Source organism: Mauremys mutica, chromosome 15, assembly GCF_020497125.1.
Source record: "Mauremys mutica isolate MM-2020 ecotype Southern chromosome 15, ASM2049712v1, whole genome shotgun sequence".
NCBI classification, from domain to species: domain Eukaryota; kingdom Metazoa; phylum Chordata; order Testudines; family Geoemydidae; genus Mauremys; species Mauremys mutica.
The window spans coordinates 20,358,593-20,376,884 of NC_059086.1; the positions used below are offsets into that span (position 1 = coordinate 20,358,593).

Here is an 18,292-nt window from a genome sequence, read left to right on the forward strand (position 1 = left end):
GATCCTGCCGAGCTGAGCCTGCCTGCCCACACCTGGTGCACCTGGCACAGAGGGGCAGGGCTCTGGGGTGTTTCTGGGGCAGGCATGGTCCTTGCGCTGTATCAGGGTCGGGTGCAGCCTCACCAATGAGTCCATGTCACAGCGGGGAGCTGCAGAGTGATCGCCCACCTCCATGCAGCCAGTGGCCTGTGGTCCCCAATGCCATGCTGGAGCCTCCACATTTAAAATGTGCAGAATTTTAAAATAGTGTGTGCAGAATGTATTTTTTTTTTTGGCACAGTATGTCCTCAGGAGTATCACTTCAATTCCTCATCTGAGAGCGAGGCCTGGGTTTTCCCGCTCCCTAGCTGCTGCCTGGCATTCCTACAAGTGCTGCTCCTTTCAACTCATCATCTAGCCCTCTGCAGCAGCTGCACTGCTTGCCCTGTTGGCTACGTGACCACCTCTGAGGTGCACTGATACTCAAACTGCCCTGCCCTCACAGGGACCATCCCTGTAGCTGCAGCAGCTCCCACCTGGCCATGCCCAAGAGAGACAGGAAGGTTTCTGGGCTAGTTTATATGCAGGAGAGGAAGGGGTTGCTAGGTTCCCTCTATGCCAACCTTCCACACCAAGGAACAAGGCTGCTCAGGAAAGGGCCCTTGCCCCAGGAGAAGTCCAATATGGAGAGAGAGGGGCAGTGACTATGTAGCAGGCTGGGAACTGGAGACGCCCTTGGGAGCAGAAGAAAGGGAAATGAACTCCTCACCCCTAGATTCTATTTATGGCAAAATCCCAGTGGGATCTGGAACTAGGCCCACATAACTCAGCTGAGTTCACTCCAATCAGAATACACTGAAAAAAATGCCCTTGCCTCTGGAATTCATCAGCTGCACAAAGTTAAATGTACCAAAGCATGTCCTCCCTCCCTCCCCCATCACCAAAACAGCCCTTTCCTCTCAAACTCTTCTTAGAAACACTCTCCCTACCATGTCCCCCTTCCCAGAATTAGTCCTCTCCCCTCCATTGCATCAATCGCTTTTTCAAGGTTATTTTCACACCCACGAGGGCTAGAAGCATTTTTTTTTTCAAGGAAAGCTGAGATTCTGGAAGACGTCTGATACAGGGTGGATTCTGCAATTCTGTGCAACATCGGAGACCCATACTGCACTTTTAGAGCATCTTGAAGATTTTGGCCTGTGTCAGGTACATTGACTAATTCAGTCTTCCCACCCCTGGGAGATGGTATTATTTTCCAAGTAGGGGCACTGAGGTGACATGACTTACGCCAGGTCACACAGTGGCAGTGCAGGGTTCATTTCCCAGAGTTCTAGTCTTAGTGCGCTGCCCCAAGCACTAATTACTATCCTCCTAGGACAGGATGATACAGACACCTAGACCGGAGGCCATATTTGCCTTACCTCTGAGATTGGCCGTAACAACTGTCTGATACCCATGCAGTTGCAATGGCTACCCCTACTCAGAACCTGGGTCAGCTAACAGGCCTGCTCCTTTCACCATTACCATTAAAGTGTCTTTAGGGAAAAGGTTGCGGCTCGGAACGCGGGGTGCTCCGCCAGCGCTACTCTGATCCTGTGGTGCCGGCCCACGACGGAACCAACTGCTGATGGCCCAGATGATAAAGATCCTATGGAAGAAAGAGGGGGAGTGAATTAACACTGAGATTTTACCCAATCCTTTCTGACACAGCCAAATGCCCCCCTTAATCACATAACAGAAGCCTCATACCCCAAGCCTTCAACTGAAGTGCTGACAGATCTGTTAGGAGGACTGTGCCTGCTGGATGGCCAGCCAGCTCTGTAAGGAAGAAGCTTTCACTGGTTTCTCTCAGTCATGTTGCTTTCTCAGACTTACAGCCTGTGGTCATGAGGCCCAGCCAAGGCAAACTGGTTCCGTGCCAGTTCACGGTTACAAACTCCTGCTGAGCAACACTATGAAAAACTGACTAGGTCTGTGCTGGAAACGAAAACCAAGTACGCGCAGTACGTGCCATCGATACAAAGACCTGAGAGAACACCCAGTGAGATGAACGGGTCATTTCACACCTTTGCAAGCCTCATATGGGTGTGCAGAACATGGACCCCTAGGTTAGGCTCCAATATGGGGTCCCAAGTGTCTCCTCCCACTTGCTGTCTCTAGCTGGTAGATGTACTCTTCACAGCCCCTCTACCACCACTTTCCCTCCTCCCTCCGGCCCTTCTAGCTCTACCATGGAGAGGCTGGGCAGCGTTGGTAGCTGAGAAGGAGCAAGGTGTGCCCAGCAAGAGGCTCCCATATGCCCCACCCCCGCAGGTGCCCCATAGTCATAACCTCTTCACTGCCACCCCCACTTCAAGAGAAGACCAAAGGAAATTCACAGCCAAACAACTTACAAGCAGAACAGTAGTTGCCTCGTTTCCGACAAGACCCTGAACGAGGGGCTACATTTGTAGCGCCTGGTTTTCAGAAGTTTTAGGTTTAGCTTTTCTCCACATTCTGGTAGGGTACAAGGCAGCATTCACCAGGCAACCTGAGCTCTGCATTAACAAACCTCTTCGGCCATCCAAATAGTCCATGAAAAAGCCAATGAATTCTCACACCGCTCGACAGGGCAAGGCGATAGAGTAAGTGAGAATTTACTAGGATACACAGACCACAGAAGTTGGCAGTGAAGTCAGCTTTTAGTTAAATACCCCAAACCTAAATGCACCTATGGAAGGCTGTGCTGATGCTTGAAAATAAACTATAGCGATACCAGGGACTGAGAGAAGCCCTAATCACACAGAGAAATCTGCAGTACTGAATCCCTACCTAGTAGATTCCCAGATTCCAAGGCCAGAGGGGACCACTGCGATCAGCTAGTCTGACCTCCTGTATAGCATAAGCCAGAGAACTGCCCCAAGATAATTCCTTTTGAACTACAGCCTATCAAACGCTATTCAGCCCTTTGAGCTAAGAGAGGGCAGGCCAAGTAGATATTATAATGGATTTTGTACACTTAACACTGAAACAGCTAACTATGTGTTGCACATTTCCAAGTGGAAAGTCCTTACTGCCAGCCCTTCTGCAAGCTAATTTGCCTTAAGTTGAAAAGTTCAAAGTTCCAATTCTTTCAAGGTTCAGTACCGCAGAGCTATGCCAGTTACAATACTAAGTGCCATAGCCAATAGTTACACCGAAGACTTCGCAGGTAGGAATTTATTTTCTAGAGCAGTTAGCCATAAAAAAACTTGTTAAAAATGTGTTAAAGACACAGAACCAAGAGAGGCAGGACATTTCAGGCACTGAAGGGGTGTGCTGAAATGTGTGTCCTGCACGGCTCGCATCTATTCTGAGTGCCACATTCCAAGCTCAACGTCTTTATCTGACCAGCCCAAGTCAGCCCCCTCCGAGTCACTGGGCTGAATTCCCACATCTGCTCTGTTGAATGTAAACTTCCACCCTTTCCCCTCTAGGCCTCTGCTCTACTCTCACCTCACCTGTTGTCCCCACCCTCACTGCAAACAGTGCAAGCCCCAGAGTACACCTACACCCTGATTAAAAAAAACCCCACACCACCAAGTCTCAGAGCTCAGGCTCATGGTTTCAAGCTGTGGGACTAAAAATAGTGTAGAGACACAGGCTGGAGCCTGGGCTCTGAGACCCTCTCCCCTTCTGGAGTTTTATAGCCCTGGAGCCCAAGCCCTTGAGCCTAAGTCAGCTGATGTGCCAGTGACGGATGTGCCATGGGTCTTTTATTGCAGTGTAGACACCCTCAGAGCCCTTACTGTTCCACATGCCAGCCTGGCCCATGCATGGAACAACCCTCCAACTCTACTACCCCTGCGACTAGATGGTTTGTTCGAATCCCAGGATTTTTCAGGAAAGCAAAGCGGCCGAAGATTTAGTTCTCTCTCCTGGCTCAATGAATCTTTTTCCTGGCCCACGGGCAGGAAGCTGAGTTGCGATCACTCCCGATGAGAGTTTGCCAAAGCAGACGAGAGTCAGAGCAGCCCATGAAAGAGTAAGAACATGATCCTGGTGGTGTCAGGGAAAAAAATCAATTCCTCCTTTTTGAGAACGTGGCATGGGGAGGTGGGTTATTCTGACGAGGCTGGGTGCTTTGTAGAGGGAAGGCATGAAGGGCCTATGAGGCTAAAAAAGGGGTGGGGTGGGGCAGATCCCCTTAGAAAGTGGTGGGCAGTGGAAATCACAGGGGAGTTTGGATTCTGCCGCCTCTGGTGGAGATCCTCAGTCTGCTGCCCACTATAGCCATGTCATAGCCACCTTAAGGTGGCTCAGAGGGGAACACAACGCTACCATGTGCTGGATATACAGAGACTCGAGGGCAGGGTGGAGAACAAGTCAGGTCCTCAAGCCTGTGGGTTTTAGCAGGACAAGTCAAAGCACAGAGAATGTGTACAAGACAAAAAACAACAGCTGTGACCACAGCTCATCCTGCTGATCAGAATTGTCTCACTGGTCCCTCATGCTTCCCCATCGCTTTCATGTTGTATCATGTCTGTCTTTGATTGTAACCTCTTTGGGGGCAGGAAGATTAATCGATTCCAAGGCCAGAAGGGACCATTGTGATCATCCAGTCTGACCACAGGCCAGAGAACTGCCCCAAAACCATTGCTAGAACAGAGCTTTTAGAAAAACATCCTGATTTTAAAATGGTCAGTGATGGAGATCTCCAACCATTGGTAAATTGTTCCAATGGTTAATTACTCTCACTGGCCCAATCTGAATTTGTCTAGCTTCAACTTCCAGTTATTGGATCACATTAGACCTTTCGCTGATAAACTGAAGAGCCCATTATTAAATATTTGTTCCCCATGTAGGTATTTACAGACTAATCAAATTGCCCCTCAAGTCTCTTTTTATTAAGCTAAATAGATTCAGCTCGAGTCTCATTACAAGACATGTATTCTAATCCTTGAACCATTCTCATGACTCTTCTCTGACCCCTCTCTGATTTATCAACATCCTTTTTGAATTACAGACAACAGAACTGGACACAGGGTTCCAGCAGCAGTCACCAGTGTCAAATACAGACATAAAAGAACCTCTACCCTACTTAAGATTCCCGTTTATGTATCCTAGGATTGCATTAGCTCTTCTGGACACAGTGTCATACTAAGAGCTCATAGCAGCTGATCCTCCATAATCTCCAAACCTTTTTCAGAGTCAGTGCTTCCCAGGATAGAGTCCTCCATCCTGTAAGTATGGCCTAAGACTCATCAAGTCTAAGGGGAAAAACAATTGAAGACAGTTGGCAGTTTTTCAAAGAGACATTATTAAGGGCAAAAGAGCAAACTATCCCACTCTGTAGGAAACACTGAAAGTATGGCAAGAGACCACACTGGCTTAAACCAGGAGATGTTCAATGATCTAAAACTCAAAAAAGAGTCCTACAAAAAGTGGAAATTTGGTCAAATTATAAACGATGAATATAAACAAACAACACAAGTGTGTAGGGACAAAATTAGAAAAGCCAAGGCACAAAACGAGATCAAACTAGCTAGGGACATAAAAGGAAACAAGGAAAACATTCTATAAATACATTAGAAGCAAGAGGAAGATCAAGAACAGACTAGACTCATTACTCAGTGGGGGGGGGTGGAAACAGTACAGAAAATGTGGAAATGGCAGAGGTGCTTAATGACTTGTTTCAGTGTTCACCAAGAAGGTTGGTGGCGACTGGACATCTAACATAGTGAATGCTGGTGAAAATGAGGTAGCATCAGAGTCTAAAATAGGGAAAGAACAAGTCAAAAATTAGACAAGTTAGGAGTTTTCAAATCACCAGGGCCCGATGAAATGCACCCTAGAATACTCAAGGAAATGACTGAGGAGATATCTGAGCCATTAGCAACTATTTTTGAAAAGTCATGGAAGAAGGGAGACATTGCGGAAGACTGGAAAAGGGAAAATATAGTGCCCATCTATAAAAAGGGAAATAAGGACAACCCGAGGAATTACAGAGCAGTCAGCTTAATTTCTGTACCCGGAAAGATAATGGAGCAAATAATTAAGCAATCAATTGGCAAACACCTAGAAGATAATAAGGTGATAAACAACAGTCAGCATGGATTTGTCAAGAAGAAATCATGCCAAACCAACCGGATATCTTTCTTTGACAGGGAAACAAGCCTCGTGGATGGGGGGGAAGCATTAGATGTGGTATATCTTGACTTTAGTAAGGCTTTTGATACTGTCTCACATGACCTTCTCATAAACAAACTAGGGTAATACAACCTAGATGGAGCTGCTATTAGGTGGGTGCATTACTGCTTGGAAAATCATTCCCAGAGAATAGTTATCAGTGGTTCACAATCATGCTGGAAGGGCATAATGAGTGGGGTACTGTAGGGATCAGTTCCGGATCCAGTTCTGTTCTCATAGACTCACAGAATTTAAGGTCAGAAAGGACCATTATGATCATCTAGTCTGATCTCCTGCACAATGCAGGCCACAGAATCTCACCCATCCACTTCAATAACAAACCCCTAACCTATGTCTGAGTTATTCAAGTCCTCAAATTGTGGTTTGAAGACCTCAAGCTACAGAGAATCCTCCAGCAAGTGACTCCTGCCCCATGCTGCAGAGGAAGGCAAAAAACCTCCAGGGCCTCTGCCAATCTGCCCTGGAGGAAAATTCCTTCCCGACCCCAAATATGGCGATCAGTTAAACCCTGAGCATGTGGGCAATATGTTCAATATCTTCATCAATTAGTTAGATAATGGCATAGAGTCCACTTAAAGTTTGTGGATGATACCAAGCTGGGAGGGGTTGCAAGTGCTTTGGAGGATAGGATTAAAATTCAAAGTGATCTGGAGAAACTGAAGAAAGGGTCTGAAGTAAAAAGGATGAAATTCAATAAGGACAAATGCAAAGCGTTCCACTTAGGAAGGAACAATCAGTTGCATACATACAAGACAGGAAATGACTGCCTAGGAAGGAGTACTGCGGAAAGGGATCTGAGGGTCATAATGGATCACAAGCTAAATATGAGTCAGTGTAACACATTGTAAGCAAGACACGAGAAGCAATTCTTCTGCTCTACTCCACGCTGATTAGGCCTCAACTGGAGTATTATGTCGAAATTTGGGCAACACATTTCAGGAAAGATGTGGACAAATTGGAGAAAGTATAGAGAAGAGCAACAAAAAAATATTAAAGATCTAGAAAACATGACCTATGATGAAAGATGGAAAAAATTGGGTTTGTTTAGTCTAGAGAAGAGAAGACAGAAGGGACATAACAGTTTTCAAGTACATAAAAGGTTGTTACAAGGAGGATGGAGAAAAATTGTTGTTCCTAACTGCTGAGGATAGGACAAGCAGCAATGGGCTTAAACTGCAGCAAGGGTGGTTATGCATTGTAATAAATTGCCTCGGAAAGTTGTGGAATCTCCAAAATTAGGGATTTTTAAGAGCAGGTTGGACAAACACCTGTTAGGGATGGTCCAGATCAGTGTTTCCCAAACTGTGTTCCGCACGATGCAAATAAGTGTTCCGTGAAAGAATCATAATTAGAAAAAAGGGTCTAATTTTTTTTTAATTTTAAATTTGGCATATTGGAAGCATAGTTTACAACTCTTTTTGAATGACTATAATTTAACATAAAACTTTTTCCAGTTATTGATACATCTTGTATTGACTATCATGGCGTAAAGAGAATGTGGCACGTCTACCCCTTTTGGGCACGTTTCAGTTAGTGACGTCGTACCCCTTCCGCTCAAGGCTGCGCGAACGGCAGTGGTATGCACACACCATTCTCTTTACGCCATGCTGAATAGAACATTAACTCAACACGTTCAAACCTGTGGGTCTTTACTGTGTGTACGATAAGCACAACTAAACTAGCTTCGCTGGAAACAATATAAATATTTGTGACAAAATTTGACAAAAATCAGTATTTCTAAATATTGTTACTAAACCTAATCACCATGGATTTGTGGCTAAAAGAAGGAACTTTGAAACGAAAAGCAAGTTCTTCTGGTACTCCAACTGTGGCCGAAATAAACGAGCAAAATATTGTGACACTTCAAAGGGAGGATGAACAATCACAGTCTTTTGTTGCCGAAAAAACTGTTAGTACTAGTGAGTTATCCAAGGTGAAAGAATTTCCACTGAAGTATATCAAAAAACAAGAAGCAGGTGTTAAAAGACCAAAACGAAAGTATGATGAAAGTTATTTGCCTTTCGGTTTTACGTGTGTTGGAAATAAAGATGTTCCTGACGCGCAGTGTGTCGTGTGCAACAAAATACTAGTGGACAGTTCATTGGCTCCTGCTAAACTTTGTAGGCATTTGGAAACCAAGCATGCTGAATACAAAGACAAAGATATAAGTTTTTTCAAGAGGAAGCGTGACTCACTTGGAAATTGTAAACTTTCGATGATTAAAATTGCTAACAGACAACAAAAGTGCAACAGAGGCATCTTATCGACTAAGTTACCGTATAGCACTTGCCAGAGAAGCTCACACTATTGGAGAAATGCTTATCAAGCCTTGCGCGAAAGATATTGCAACGCTCATGTTGAGCGAGCAGTCTGGTAAAAAAATTAATGCTGTACAGTCGTCAAATAATACTGTTGCACACCGTATTAAAGATCTTGCCGATGATATAGAAAAGGAGCTAGTTTGCCGACTGAAAATTTGCCATGAGTATTCATTGCAGCTAGATGATTCCACTGATGTTTCAGGACTTGCTGTGCTACTAGTATCTGTCCGATATAGATTTAGTAATATTACTGAAGAGGACCTGCTCTTCTGTGAATCTCTGCAAAGCTACACAACTGGAGAAGAAATATTCAACTGCATCAACAATTTTATCAGAAAGCATGAAATTAGTTGGGGAAATGTATTGATGTATGTACTGACGGTGCTCTGGCAATGATTGGGAAGATGAAGGGAGCTGTAACGCGAATCATAAGCGTGGCACCAGAAAGCACTAAGAGCCATTGTGTTCTACACAGACAAGCACTTGCAGTTAAAAAAATACCAGCATATCTGAAAATTGTGCTCGATGAAGCTGTACAAATTATCAATTTTGTCAAATCTTGACCACTTCAATCAAGGTTATTTAAAATTTTGTGAGAGGAAATGGGTAGTCAGCACAAAGTGCTTCTTTTACATACAGAAGTGAGGTGGCTATCCAGAGGAAAAGTGCTTGTGAGGCTTTTTGAGTTTCGCAGTGAACTACTGGTATTCTTCACTTCAGATAATTCAGGAGGAAAATTTAATGACTGTGTGACAAATTCCTCATGGCTAATGAGACTTGCGTATCTTGCAGATATTTTTGCAAAATTAAATGAGATTAATCTGTCACTGAAAGGAAAGAATGTGACCATTTTTACTACAATGGATAAAATTTCATCATTAAAAAAGAAACCGGAATTCTGGGCATCTTCTGTAGAAGAGAATAACTTTGACTGCTTCCCTACTGTACATGAATTTCTGACTGAAATAAATTCTACAGTCCATGAAGAAGTTTCCAGCCCCATTTTACAGCACTTACGTGACTTGCAGACCTCTTTATTAGAATACTTTCCTACAACTACTGATAATGCTTGGGTTGGAAATCCATTTGTAATTACAGCCAAACCAGTGGGCTTTACTGCACATGATTATGAAAGCCTAATTGACTTAATTTCTGATTCTGATTTGAAACAAAAGTTTAAGGATCTCCCGCTGAATAATTTTTGGAGCAGCCTAACAGAAGAGTACCCTAATGTGGCTAAACGTGCAGTTTGAGTGCTCCTTCCTTTTGCTACAACTTATTTTTGTGAGACGGGATTTTCGTATTATACTGCAACAAAAAACAAATATAGGAATAGACTGGATGCTGCGCCTGACATGAGGATTCAACTTTCCAGCATTATTCCTAATATTAAGCGAATTTGTGATAGAAAAAAACACAGGAACACCAATCCCATTAAATCCAAATTTGTATTTTTGTTTATAAAAAGAGATTTTCCTAGTAAAAATTTAATTTGTTTGGTGTTTGTGTATATATAAAAATAGGGTTTTTTTTTTAAATAGAACACTTTTTAATTTTGACTCTTGCACTTGATTTTTGTACTACTTTAACTTTATACATGCTTTCCAGTTAGAAATTGTTAGTTCAAGTTATTTTAAATTTGTACTTTTGCTTTGTTTTATACAATAAAATATATTTGAGCATAAATAACGCAATTTTTTATTTGAAAACCAAACGACTACAAAATAATATTATAACAGCCGTTCTGTAACAGGCTAAGAAGTGTTTCGTGGCCAAAAAAGTTTGGGAAACACTGGTCTAGATAATACTTAGTTCTGTCTTGAGGGCAGGGGACAGGATTAGATGACCTCTCGAGGTCCCTTCCAGTTCTATGATTCTATGACTTGTAGGCTCTAAAGCAGGGGTCCCCAAGCAGTGCCCGCGGGTGCCATGGCGCCAAAATTCGGTGGCATTTCGGCAGCGACACCTCTGGATGACGCTGCTTGCCGCCGACAAAGAGCGTCATCCAGAGGTGTTGCCGGCGCCATTTCGGCAGCGATGCCTCTGGATGACGCTGCTTGTCAGTGGCATTTTGGCGGATGCTTGTCCGCCGCCACGGTCCTCCGTGGTTCGTTGTCTGGTGCCTGCCAGACAAAAAAGGTTGGGGACCACTGCAAAGGTTTGCATTGTTTTGTTTTTGAGTGTAGTTATGTAACAACAACAAAAATCTACCTTTTAAAGTTGCACTTTCACAATAAAAAGATTGCATTACGGTACTTGTATGAGGTGAATTGAAAAATACTATATCTTATTTTTACAGTGCAAATATTTGTAATAAAAACAAAAAGTGAGCACTGTACACTTTGTATTCTGTGTTGCAATTTAAATCAATATATTTGAAAAATGTAGAAAAACATCCAAAAATAGTTAATACATTTCAATTGGTATTCTATTAACAGTGCAATTAAAACTGTGATTAATCGCAATTACTTTTTTGTGTTAATCGCGTCAGTTAACTGCAATTAATTGACAGCGTATTTTTAATCTTGCCTCACACGGAAGCTGTTCCATGCCCTTAATCATTTTTGTTGCCCATCTCTGTATCTTTTTCAATTCTAATATCTCTTTTTAGTGATGGGGCAAACAGTATTCAAGACATGGGCATACCATGGATTAATATAGAGGCATTATAATATTTTCTGTTTTATTGTCTATCCCTTTACTAATAGTTCCTAACATTGTTAGCTTTTTTGACTGCAGCTGCACATTGAGCAGATGTTTTCAGAGAACTAGCCACAATATCTCCAAGATCTTTCTCTTGAATGGTAACAGCTAATTTAGATCCCATCATTTTGCATGTATAGTTGGGATTATATTTTCCAATGTGCATTACTTTGCACTTAACATTGAATTTTACCTGCCATTTTGTTACCCAGTCATTCAGTTTAGTGAGAGCCCTTAGTAACTCTTCGCAGTCTGCTTTGGACTGACGTATTTTGAGTAATTTTGTATCATCTGCAAATTTTACCACCTCACTGTTTACCCCTTTTTCCAGATCATTTATGAATATGTTGAAGAGCACTGGTCGCTGTACAGACCCTGCAGGACATTGCTTTTTACCTGTCTCCATTCTCAAAACTGACCATTTATTCCTACCCTTTGCTTCCTATCTTTTAACCAGTTACTGATCCATTGGATCCCTCTTATCCCATGACTGCTTACTTTGCCTAAGAACCTTTGGTGAGGTCCCTTGTCAAAGGCTTTCTGGAAGTCTAAATACACTGTATCCACTGGATCCCCCTTGTCAACATGTTTGTCGATCTCCCTCAAAGAATTCTAATAGATTGGTGAGGCATGATTTCCATTTATAAAAGCCATATTGACTCTTCCCCCAACAAAGCATGTTCACCTGTATGTCTGATAATTCTGTTCTTCACTATAGTTTCAGCCAATCTACCTGGTACAGAAGTTAGGTTTTACTGGCTGTAATTGCCAGGATCGCCTCTCCAGTTTGGAGTTTAATTTAAGAAGACTGTTAGCCTGGGAACCTATCTTAAATAGAGGACTGTTCCAGTCTTGAATGAATGATGTTAACTTAGAAGCATGGCAGGGGCCTACACCAGCCTGGAAAGCTTATCTAGTCTTTAAAAGACTTGTTCTAACTCTGGGGGCTGGGAGCTAAACAGCACCAAGCTGTATGGGAATCTTTAACCTAAGCTATTTCAGTTCCTATGGGACTTTTATTTTATTTTTTCCCCTGTATTTCCAATGCTCCTGACTCTTCACAATATTAGAGCCCACAACTCTCAATTCACACACAAACTGCTCTCATCACCACCAGCACCAGTGGTAGAAATCTCATCTGAAGCTGATCACGTATGTCAATTTTTTTTTTTAAATATTCTGTCACTGTGGCCATGCAAACGTTAAAGAAATTCTTTTGACTCTACCACATCTGCAAAACCTCCAGCAACAATTTCTTTCAGGTTAACAATTAACCTGCTTAATCCACATTCTTTCCACACACTGGCTGCTGTGAAGCCTTCCTGTTCACAAGAAAACTGAGCGGATTTAGCTTGAACTGTCTGCAGCCATAGAAGCAGGACAATCTCTGAAGGAAATAGACACTTGGCTCTCTTCAGTCACATTTTGACCAGCATTGTTCACTCAGATTCTGGATGTCCTGGGACAACACTCTACTCAACTCATACTTTATCTCCTCCTTCAGTGCTGCTGAAGGCTAGTTGAGAACATCAACATCTACTTAGAGAAGGGCACGATGCTCACTGCTCTAGTGGAGGCATCTCTTCAGACTCTGCTCAAAAGCTCTCACTTGATGCTGATCGTCACTGGAGAGACTAACTAATACCTACGTTTCCATTTTTGGTTGTGACAATGGAGAAGCTGTGATGAGACATTCTGAAGTAGCTCACTGCCTCGCACTTCCCACTGACAACCAGGGCTGTGACCTGGGTATGTACAGAGACATGGCTATCTCCTTTCAGTAATGGATACAGATGAGGTGCCTGTGCCAATACTAGATGATGAGGCATTAGTCTCTCAAGTGCAGTGCATGGCAGAGTGAAAAAGCTGAGCTCAGGTGGCTTTGTTCTTCTCCCTCCCACCTGGAGGAGCCCCAGAGACTAGTTTTAGGCAATGCTCAATAGGTACCCCAAGAGATCTCGGATGTGAGGGACTGCAGCATTCTGTGTGATATGAGACTGGTGGCAGAGCTGGCGGGTGAAGCGTTGAACTGTGGGTGAAGTGCTGTCAGTATGCAGATGACCCCAACTTTATAGCTTTGTCTCAGACCAGAACATGTCTTGCTCTTGCAGGAGTGGCTAGGCTGTGGGGTTTCTCAAGAGACCAGAGGAGCGGGAATTTTTAGTTGTCAATGTTCCCTTGCTGAATGGCAGTTTTTAATATAGGATGGGATCTGTTGATGTTTTGTTACTAAATGTATTTGTAATAACAGTCAGAGCACCTACAGCCAGGGGCAAGGGACTCGGAGGCCAAATTGAAATTAACATCAGGTTTTTAATACGTGATGAGCAGAGGGCAGCTGGGGAAACAACCAGGGCTCACCTGAACAACACTCCTTTGATGACCTGCCAGGCATTGGGAGCTTGTTGCTGGGGCTGGTTCTGCTGCTGGGTCTCTGCAGTCAGGGCCCCCGCCACAGTTCCATTACTCGTTACCTGCTTTGGAGAGAGGAGCAGATACAGGCTGGTAAGCAGTGCACAGGACAGCAGGTTATCTGGTATTACTGGTGGGAAATGGCCACATGTTGGGCAGTGCCAGGTGGTTCCCCCAGCTGGCTACACAGGACAAGCCCCCATCCAGGCCTGCTGGGAGAGCCCAGAGCCCCAGTCTGGAAACAACACGGGGGGCTCCCCTGGATTCCAGGACTGAAGGACCTGGGCCATAACAGAAGGGATGGGGCGGTCCAGCGAGACGAACCTGGGCGGGACAGGAGGCTGGAAGCTGAGTCGGGGCAGCCTGGCGAGGAAGGGGACTGAGGGTCTCAGGAAGCAGAGAATGGGGGGAAAGGGAGGAGGTGGGGAGCTGAGCTGGGACCGGCCTAGGGATGAGTGAGGATAAGGGTGGCCCGGCTGAGCAGAGCCGAGAGGCTCAGGAAGCCGAACCCGGCCAGGGGAAGGAGGAAGCGACGAGCTGAGACGGCCAGGCCCGGCAGGGAAGGGGGCGGAAGGGGGCCGAGCCCAGGGAAAGCAAAGTCGGGATGAGGTGGGAGCGGAGCCGCCCGGCCCGGCGGGGAAAGGGCAGAAGGGCGCCGGGAGGGGACCGAGCCCGGGGAGAGCGGAGCCCAGGGGCGGGATGAGGTGGGAGCGGAGCCGCCCGGCCCGGCGGGGGAGGGGGCCGAGCCCGGGGAGAGCGGAGCCCAGTGGGCAGGGGCGGGATGAGGTGGGAGCGGAGCCGCCCGGCCCGGCGGGGGAGGGGGCCGAGCCCGGGGAGAGCGGAGCCCAGTGGCAGGGGCGGGATGAGGTGGGAGCGGAGCCGCCCGGCCCGGCGGGGGAGGGGGCGGCAGGGCCCGGGGATAGCGGAGCCCAGTGGCAGGGGCGGGATGAGGTGGGAGCTGAGCCGCCCGGCCCGGCGGGGGAGGGGGCCGAGCCCGGGGAGAGCGGAGCCCAGGGGCGGGATGAGGTGGGAGCGGAGCCGCCCGGCCCGGCGGGGGAGGGGGCGGCAGGGCCCGGGGAGCGCAGCCGAACCCGTGGGGAGCGGTTATGGGGCCGGGAAACGACACCGGCCCAGGAAGGGGAGGCTCAAGGGGCCCGGCGACACGCCACAGCGCCGCTACCTGCTCCGGGCCGGAACCAGGAAGCGCCGCCTCCGTCTCCGGCGCCGCCATCTTGCTGCGCCGATACTTGCGTTGATCTCGCGAGAAGCTGCTCCCGGGCCCGCCCCCTTTAGAGATCACATGATGATCTGGTCATGTGACTGTGGCTCGCGGAGGAGCCGCGCCCACTTCCTGCCGCGAGTCTGAGCTGGGGCCGTGATGGGGGCGGGGCCGAGTTGAGGGGCGCGCGGCTGAGCCAGAGAGGGTAGCGGGGGGGGGAATAGTGGAGCCTCAGGAGAGAGTTGAGCCGGAGGGGGGCTGAGCCGGAGGGGGAGTAGTGGGGTGGGGGAGCTGAGCTGGGGGGAGTAGTGGGGTGAGGGGAGCTTAGCTGGGGGCGCGTAGTTAGTGGAGGAGCTGAGCCAGGGGGAGTAGTGGGGGAGCTGAGGGGGCTGAGCCAGGGGGAGTAGTGGGGGAGCTGAGCTAGAGGTGGAGTAGTGGGGTGGGGGAGCTGAGCTGGGGGGAGTAGTGGGGGGACCTGGAGCTGAGCTGGGGGAGCGTAGTTAGTGGGGGAGCTGAGCTAGAGGTGGAGTAGTGGGGTGGGGGGAGCTGAGCCAGAGGGGGAGTATTGGGATGGGGAGAGCTGAGCTGGGGGAGCGTAGTTAGTGGGGGAGCTGAGCCATGGGGAGTAGTGGGGGAGCTGAAGGGGCTGAGCCAGAGGGGGAGTAGTGGGGGGGGCTGAGCCAGAGGGGGAGTAATGGGGGGAGCTGGGGCTGAGGGGGAGCTGAGCTGGGGGAGTGTAGTTAGTGGGGGAGCTGAGCCAAAGGAGGCATAATGGGGCAGGAGGGGGAGGGTTGGGGTTAGGGTGGGGAGCTGAACTAGTGGTGAGGTGGGGGAGGCAATAGTTTTAATCTCTTATTTTATGTGATATTAAATGTTTCTCTGCTGCTACAGCTAAAACCTGAAGTGTGGGGCCCCTAATGCTGGATGCTCAATCCAGAGCGGGCTGTTCAGTCTCTGCACCTTGGGTCCCCATCCCCACACTGTGTATATAGCACTTCCCTATCTCACAATGGGGTTTTGAGGCTCTATGCAGAGGTGCTCATATTACAGTGCTGTGGGTCAGGTAAGGCCCTTAGGTAAACAGGTTACATTGTTTTAAATCAAGGCCATTTAAATCACTGATTGTAACCATGATTTACATCAGCAAGCATGAAATCTTGATTTGAATAATCAGTTTTAATCTTATTTTGCATTTGTACTGTTCAGTTCTTTTCCTAAGGATAGGGTTAATCTCATAGGCCTGGTCTGCACTGGGGAGGGTCAATGTAAGATACGCAACTTCAGCTACGGGAATAGCGTAGCTGAAGTTGATGTATCTTATTTCGACTGACCTCCTGTCCTCACGGCGCGGGATTGATGGCCGCGGCTCCCCCGTCAACTCCGCTTCCGCCTCTCGCCCTGGTGGAATTCCGGAGTTGACGGGAGCGCGTTCGGGGATCGATTTATTGCGTCTAGATGAGACGCAATATTTCAATCCCCGATAGACTGATCACTACCCGCCGATCTGGCGGGTAGTGTAGACATACCCATAGGCTCCTAACCATTAAAACATAGAATCATAGAATATCAGGGTTGGAAGGGACCTCAGGAGATCATCTAGTCCAACCCCCTGCTCAAAGCAGGACTAATCCCCAGATATGTTTGCCCCAGATCCCTAAATGGCCCCCATCAAAGATTGAACTCACAACCCTGGGCTTACCAGGCTGATTTGCTATAGTTTTTACACTAAAATTGGTATTACTTGTTGCTAGCCAGGGAGATATACTATATTACTCATAGACTTTTAGATACACATTTGTGCGATTAGATAGTTTAACATATATTTATTCAATTTCTTAATTTTTACATTTTTCTGTTTTGTGAGAAAATGGTGAATGACACATTTTACTAGATTAGTTTTTTTATTTGTGATATGTTTCCAGCTGCATGTGGATGGAAATTAGAATGAAATTAAAAAATCATAAAACGGCATTTAGAAAGTTTAAGATTATAAGAACGGCAATACTGGTTCAGACTAAAGGTCCATCTAGCCCAGTATCCCGTCTTCTGACAGTGGCCAATGCCAGGTGCCCCAGAGGGAATGAACAGAACAAGTGATCCATCCCCAATCACCCATTCCCAGCTTCTGGCAAACAGAGGCTAGGGACACCATCCCTGTCCATCCTGGCTAATAGCCATTGATGGACCTATCCTCCATGGATTTATCTAGTTCTTTTTTTAACCCTATTATAGTATTGACAGCATCTTCTGGCAAGGAGTTCCATAGGTTGACTCTGCATTTTGTGAAAAAATACTTCCTTTTGTTTGTTTTAAACCTGATGCCTATTTTATTTGGTGACCCCTAGTTCTTATGTTATGAGAAGGAGTAAATAACACCTCCTTATTTACTTTTTCCATACCAATCATGATTTTATAGACCTCTATTATATCCCCCTGTCATAAACATACAGCTAAGGGTAGTATAAAATCCCTCTTTACCCTGTGAAGGGTTAATTTCTCTTTTAACTGTAAAGGGTTAAGAAGCTCAGATAACCTGACCAAAAAAGACCAGTAAGGGGAGAAGATACTTTCAGATCTCTGGGGGAAGGTTTTTTTTGTGTCTCTGGGAGCCAGCCAGGAAACAGGGCAGGGGAAAATACATCTCCCTAGCTATATCTGAACTAAGCAGCTAGTCTTGCTAAAATAGTAAGTAATAGCAGAAAAGAAACGGGTTAGATTACCTTTTGTTTTAGCTTGTGAATTTTTCCTGTGCTAAGAGGGAGGTTTATTCCTGTTTTTGTAACTTTAAAGTTTTGCCTAGAGCAGAAATTGTCTGTGTTTTTGAGTCTTTTGTTATTTGGTAAAGTACTTACCATCCTGATTTTACAGAGGTGATTTTTTTACCTTTTCTTTAATTAAATTATTTTTTTAAGAACCAGATTGATTCTTCATTGTTCTTAAGATCCAAGGGTTTGGGTCTATGTTCATGTGTACCAATTCGTGAGGATGTTATTCTCAAGCCTCCCCAGGAAAGGGGGTGTACGGGGTTGGGGGGATATTTGGGGAAGGTAGGGCTCCAAGTGGCCCTCCCTGAATATTTGGTTAAATCACTTGGTGGTGGCAGCGATACTAAGGCAAGGAAGGAATTTGTGCCTTGGGGAAATTTTAACTTAAGCTTTTAAAAATAAGCTTAGGGGATCTTTCATGCGGATCCCCACATCTGTACCCCAGAGTTCAGAGTGGGGAAGGACAGTGGTGGCAGCACAGTGGGATAATTTTGAACTAAAAGCCCAGTAGGATTTTAAAAGGACAATTCCCCACCCCCACCCCCTTTTTTTTTGGCTGCTTAGAAAGCAGAGAGGGTTTTGGGTTTTTTTTTAAGCTGTGAGCAGCTGGAGATTTTTTTCTCTGCCTGAGGGCAGGGTAGTTAACTTCCTGCAAGGGAATTCACAAGTGTTTTTTTTTTTTCTTTCTAACTTTCAAAAGTTAAGCTAGGATGACAGAGAGTGAT

At 46.0% G+C, this 18,292-nt stretch overlaps 2 protein-coding genes across 4 annotated transcripts in view; one reads left to right on the forward strand and one right to left on the reverse strand.

Annotated features, from left to right (window-relative positions):
• The window catches only part of CLPTM1 (CLPTM1 regulator of GABA type A receptor forward trafficking), a 39,917-nt gene extending 25,022 nt beyond the window's left edge, over nucleotides 1-14,895 (reverse strand). The window contains exons 1-3 of one of the 2 annotated variants that reach the window (XM_044988440.1): nucleotides 14,764-14,895; nucleotides 13,533-13,648; nucleotides 1,504-1,627 (exon numbers count right to left, since the gene is read on the reverse strand). In XM_044988440.1, the coding sequence (XP_044844375.1) occupies nucleotides 1,504-1,627; nucleotides 13,533-13,648; nucleotides 14,764-14,814 (291 nt within the window). In that variant the 5' untranslated portion in view covers nucleotides 14,815-14,895. The remainder of the gene's footprint in view (nucleotides 1-1,503; nucleotides 1,628-13,532; nucleotides 13,649-14,763) is intronic. The other variant, XM_044988441.1, reaches the window with a different exon arrangement.
• Nucleotides 12,542-18,292, forward strand: part of RELB (RELB proto-oncogene, NF-kB subunit) — a 47,079-nt gene continuing 41,328 nt past the window's right edge. For both annotated transcript variants that reach the window (XM_044988446.1, XM_044988448.1), the window contains exon 1: nucleotides 12,542-12,920. In XM_044988446.1, the coding sequence (XP_044844381.1) occupies nucleotides 12,857-12,920 (64 nt within the window). In that variant the 5' untranslated portion in view covers nucleotides 12,542-12,856. The remainder of the gene's footprint in view (nucleotides 12,921-18,292) is intronic.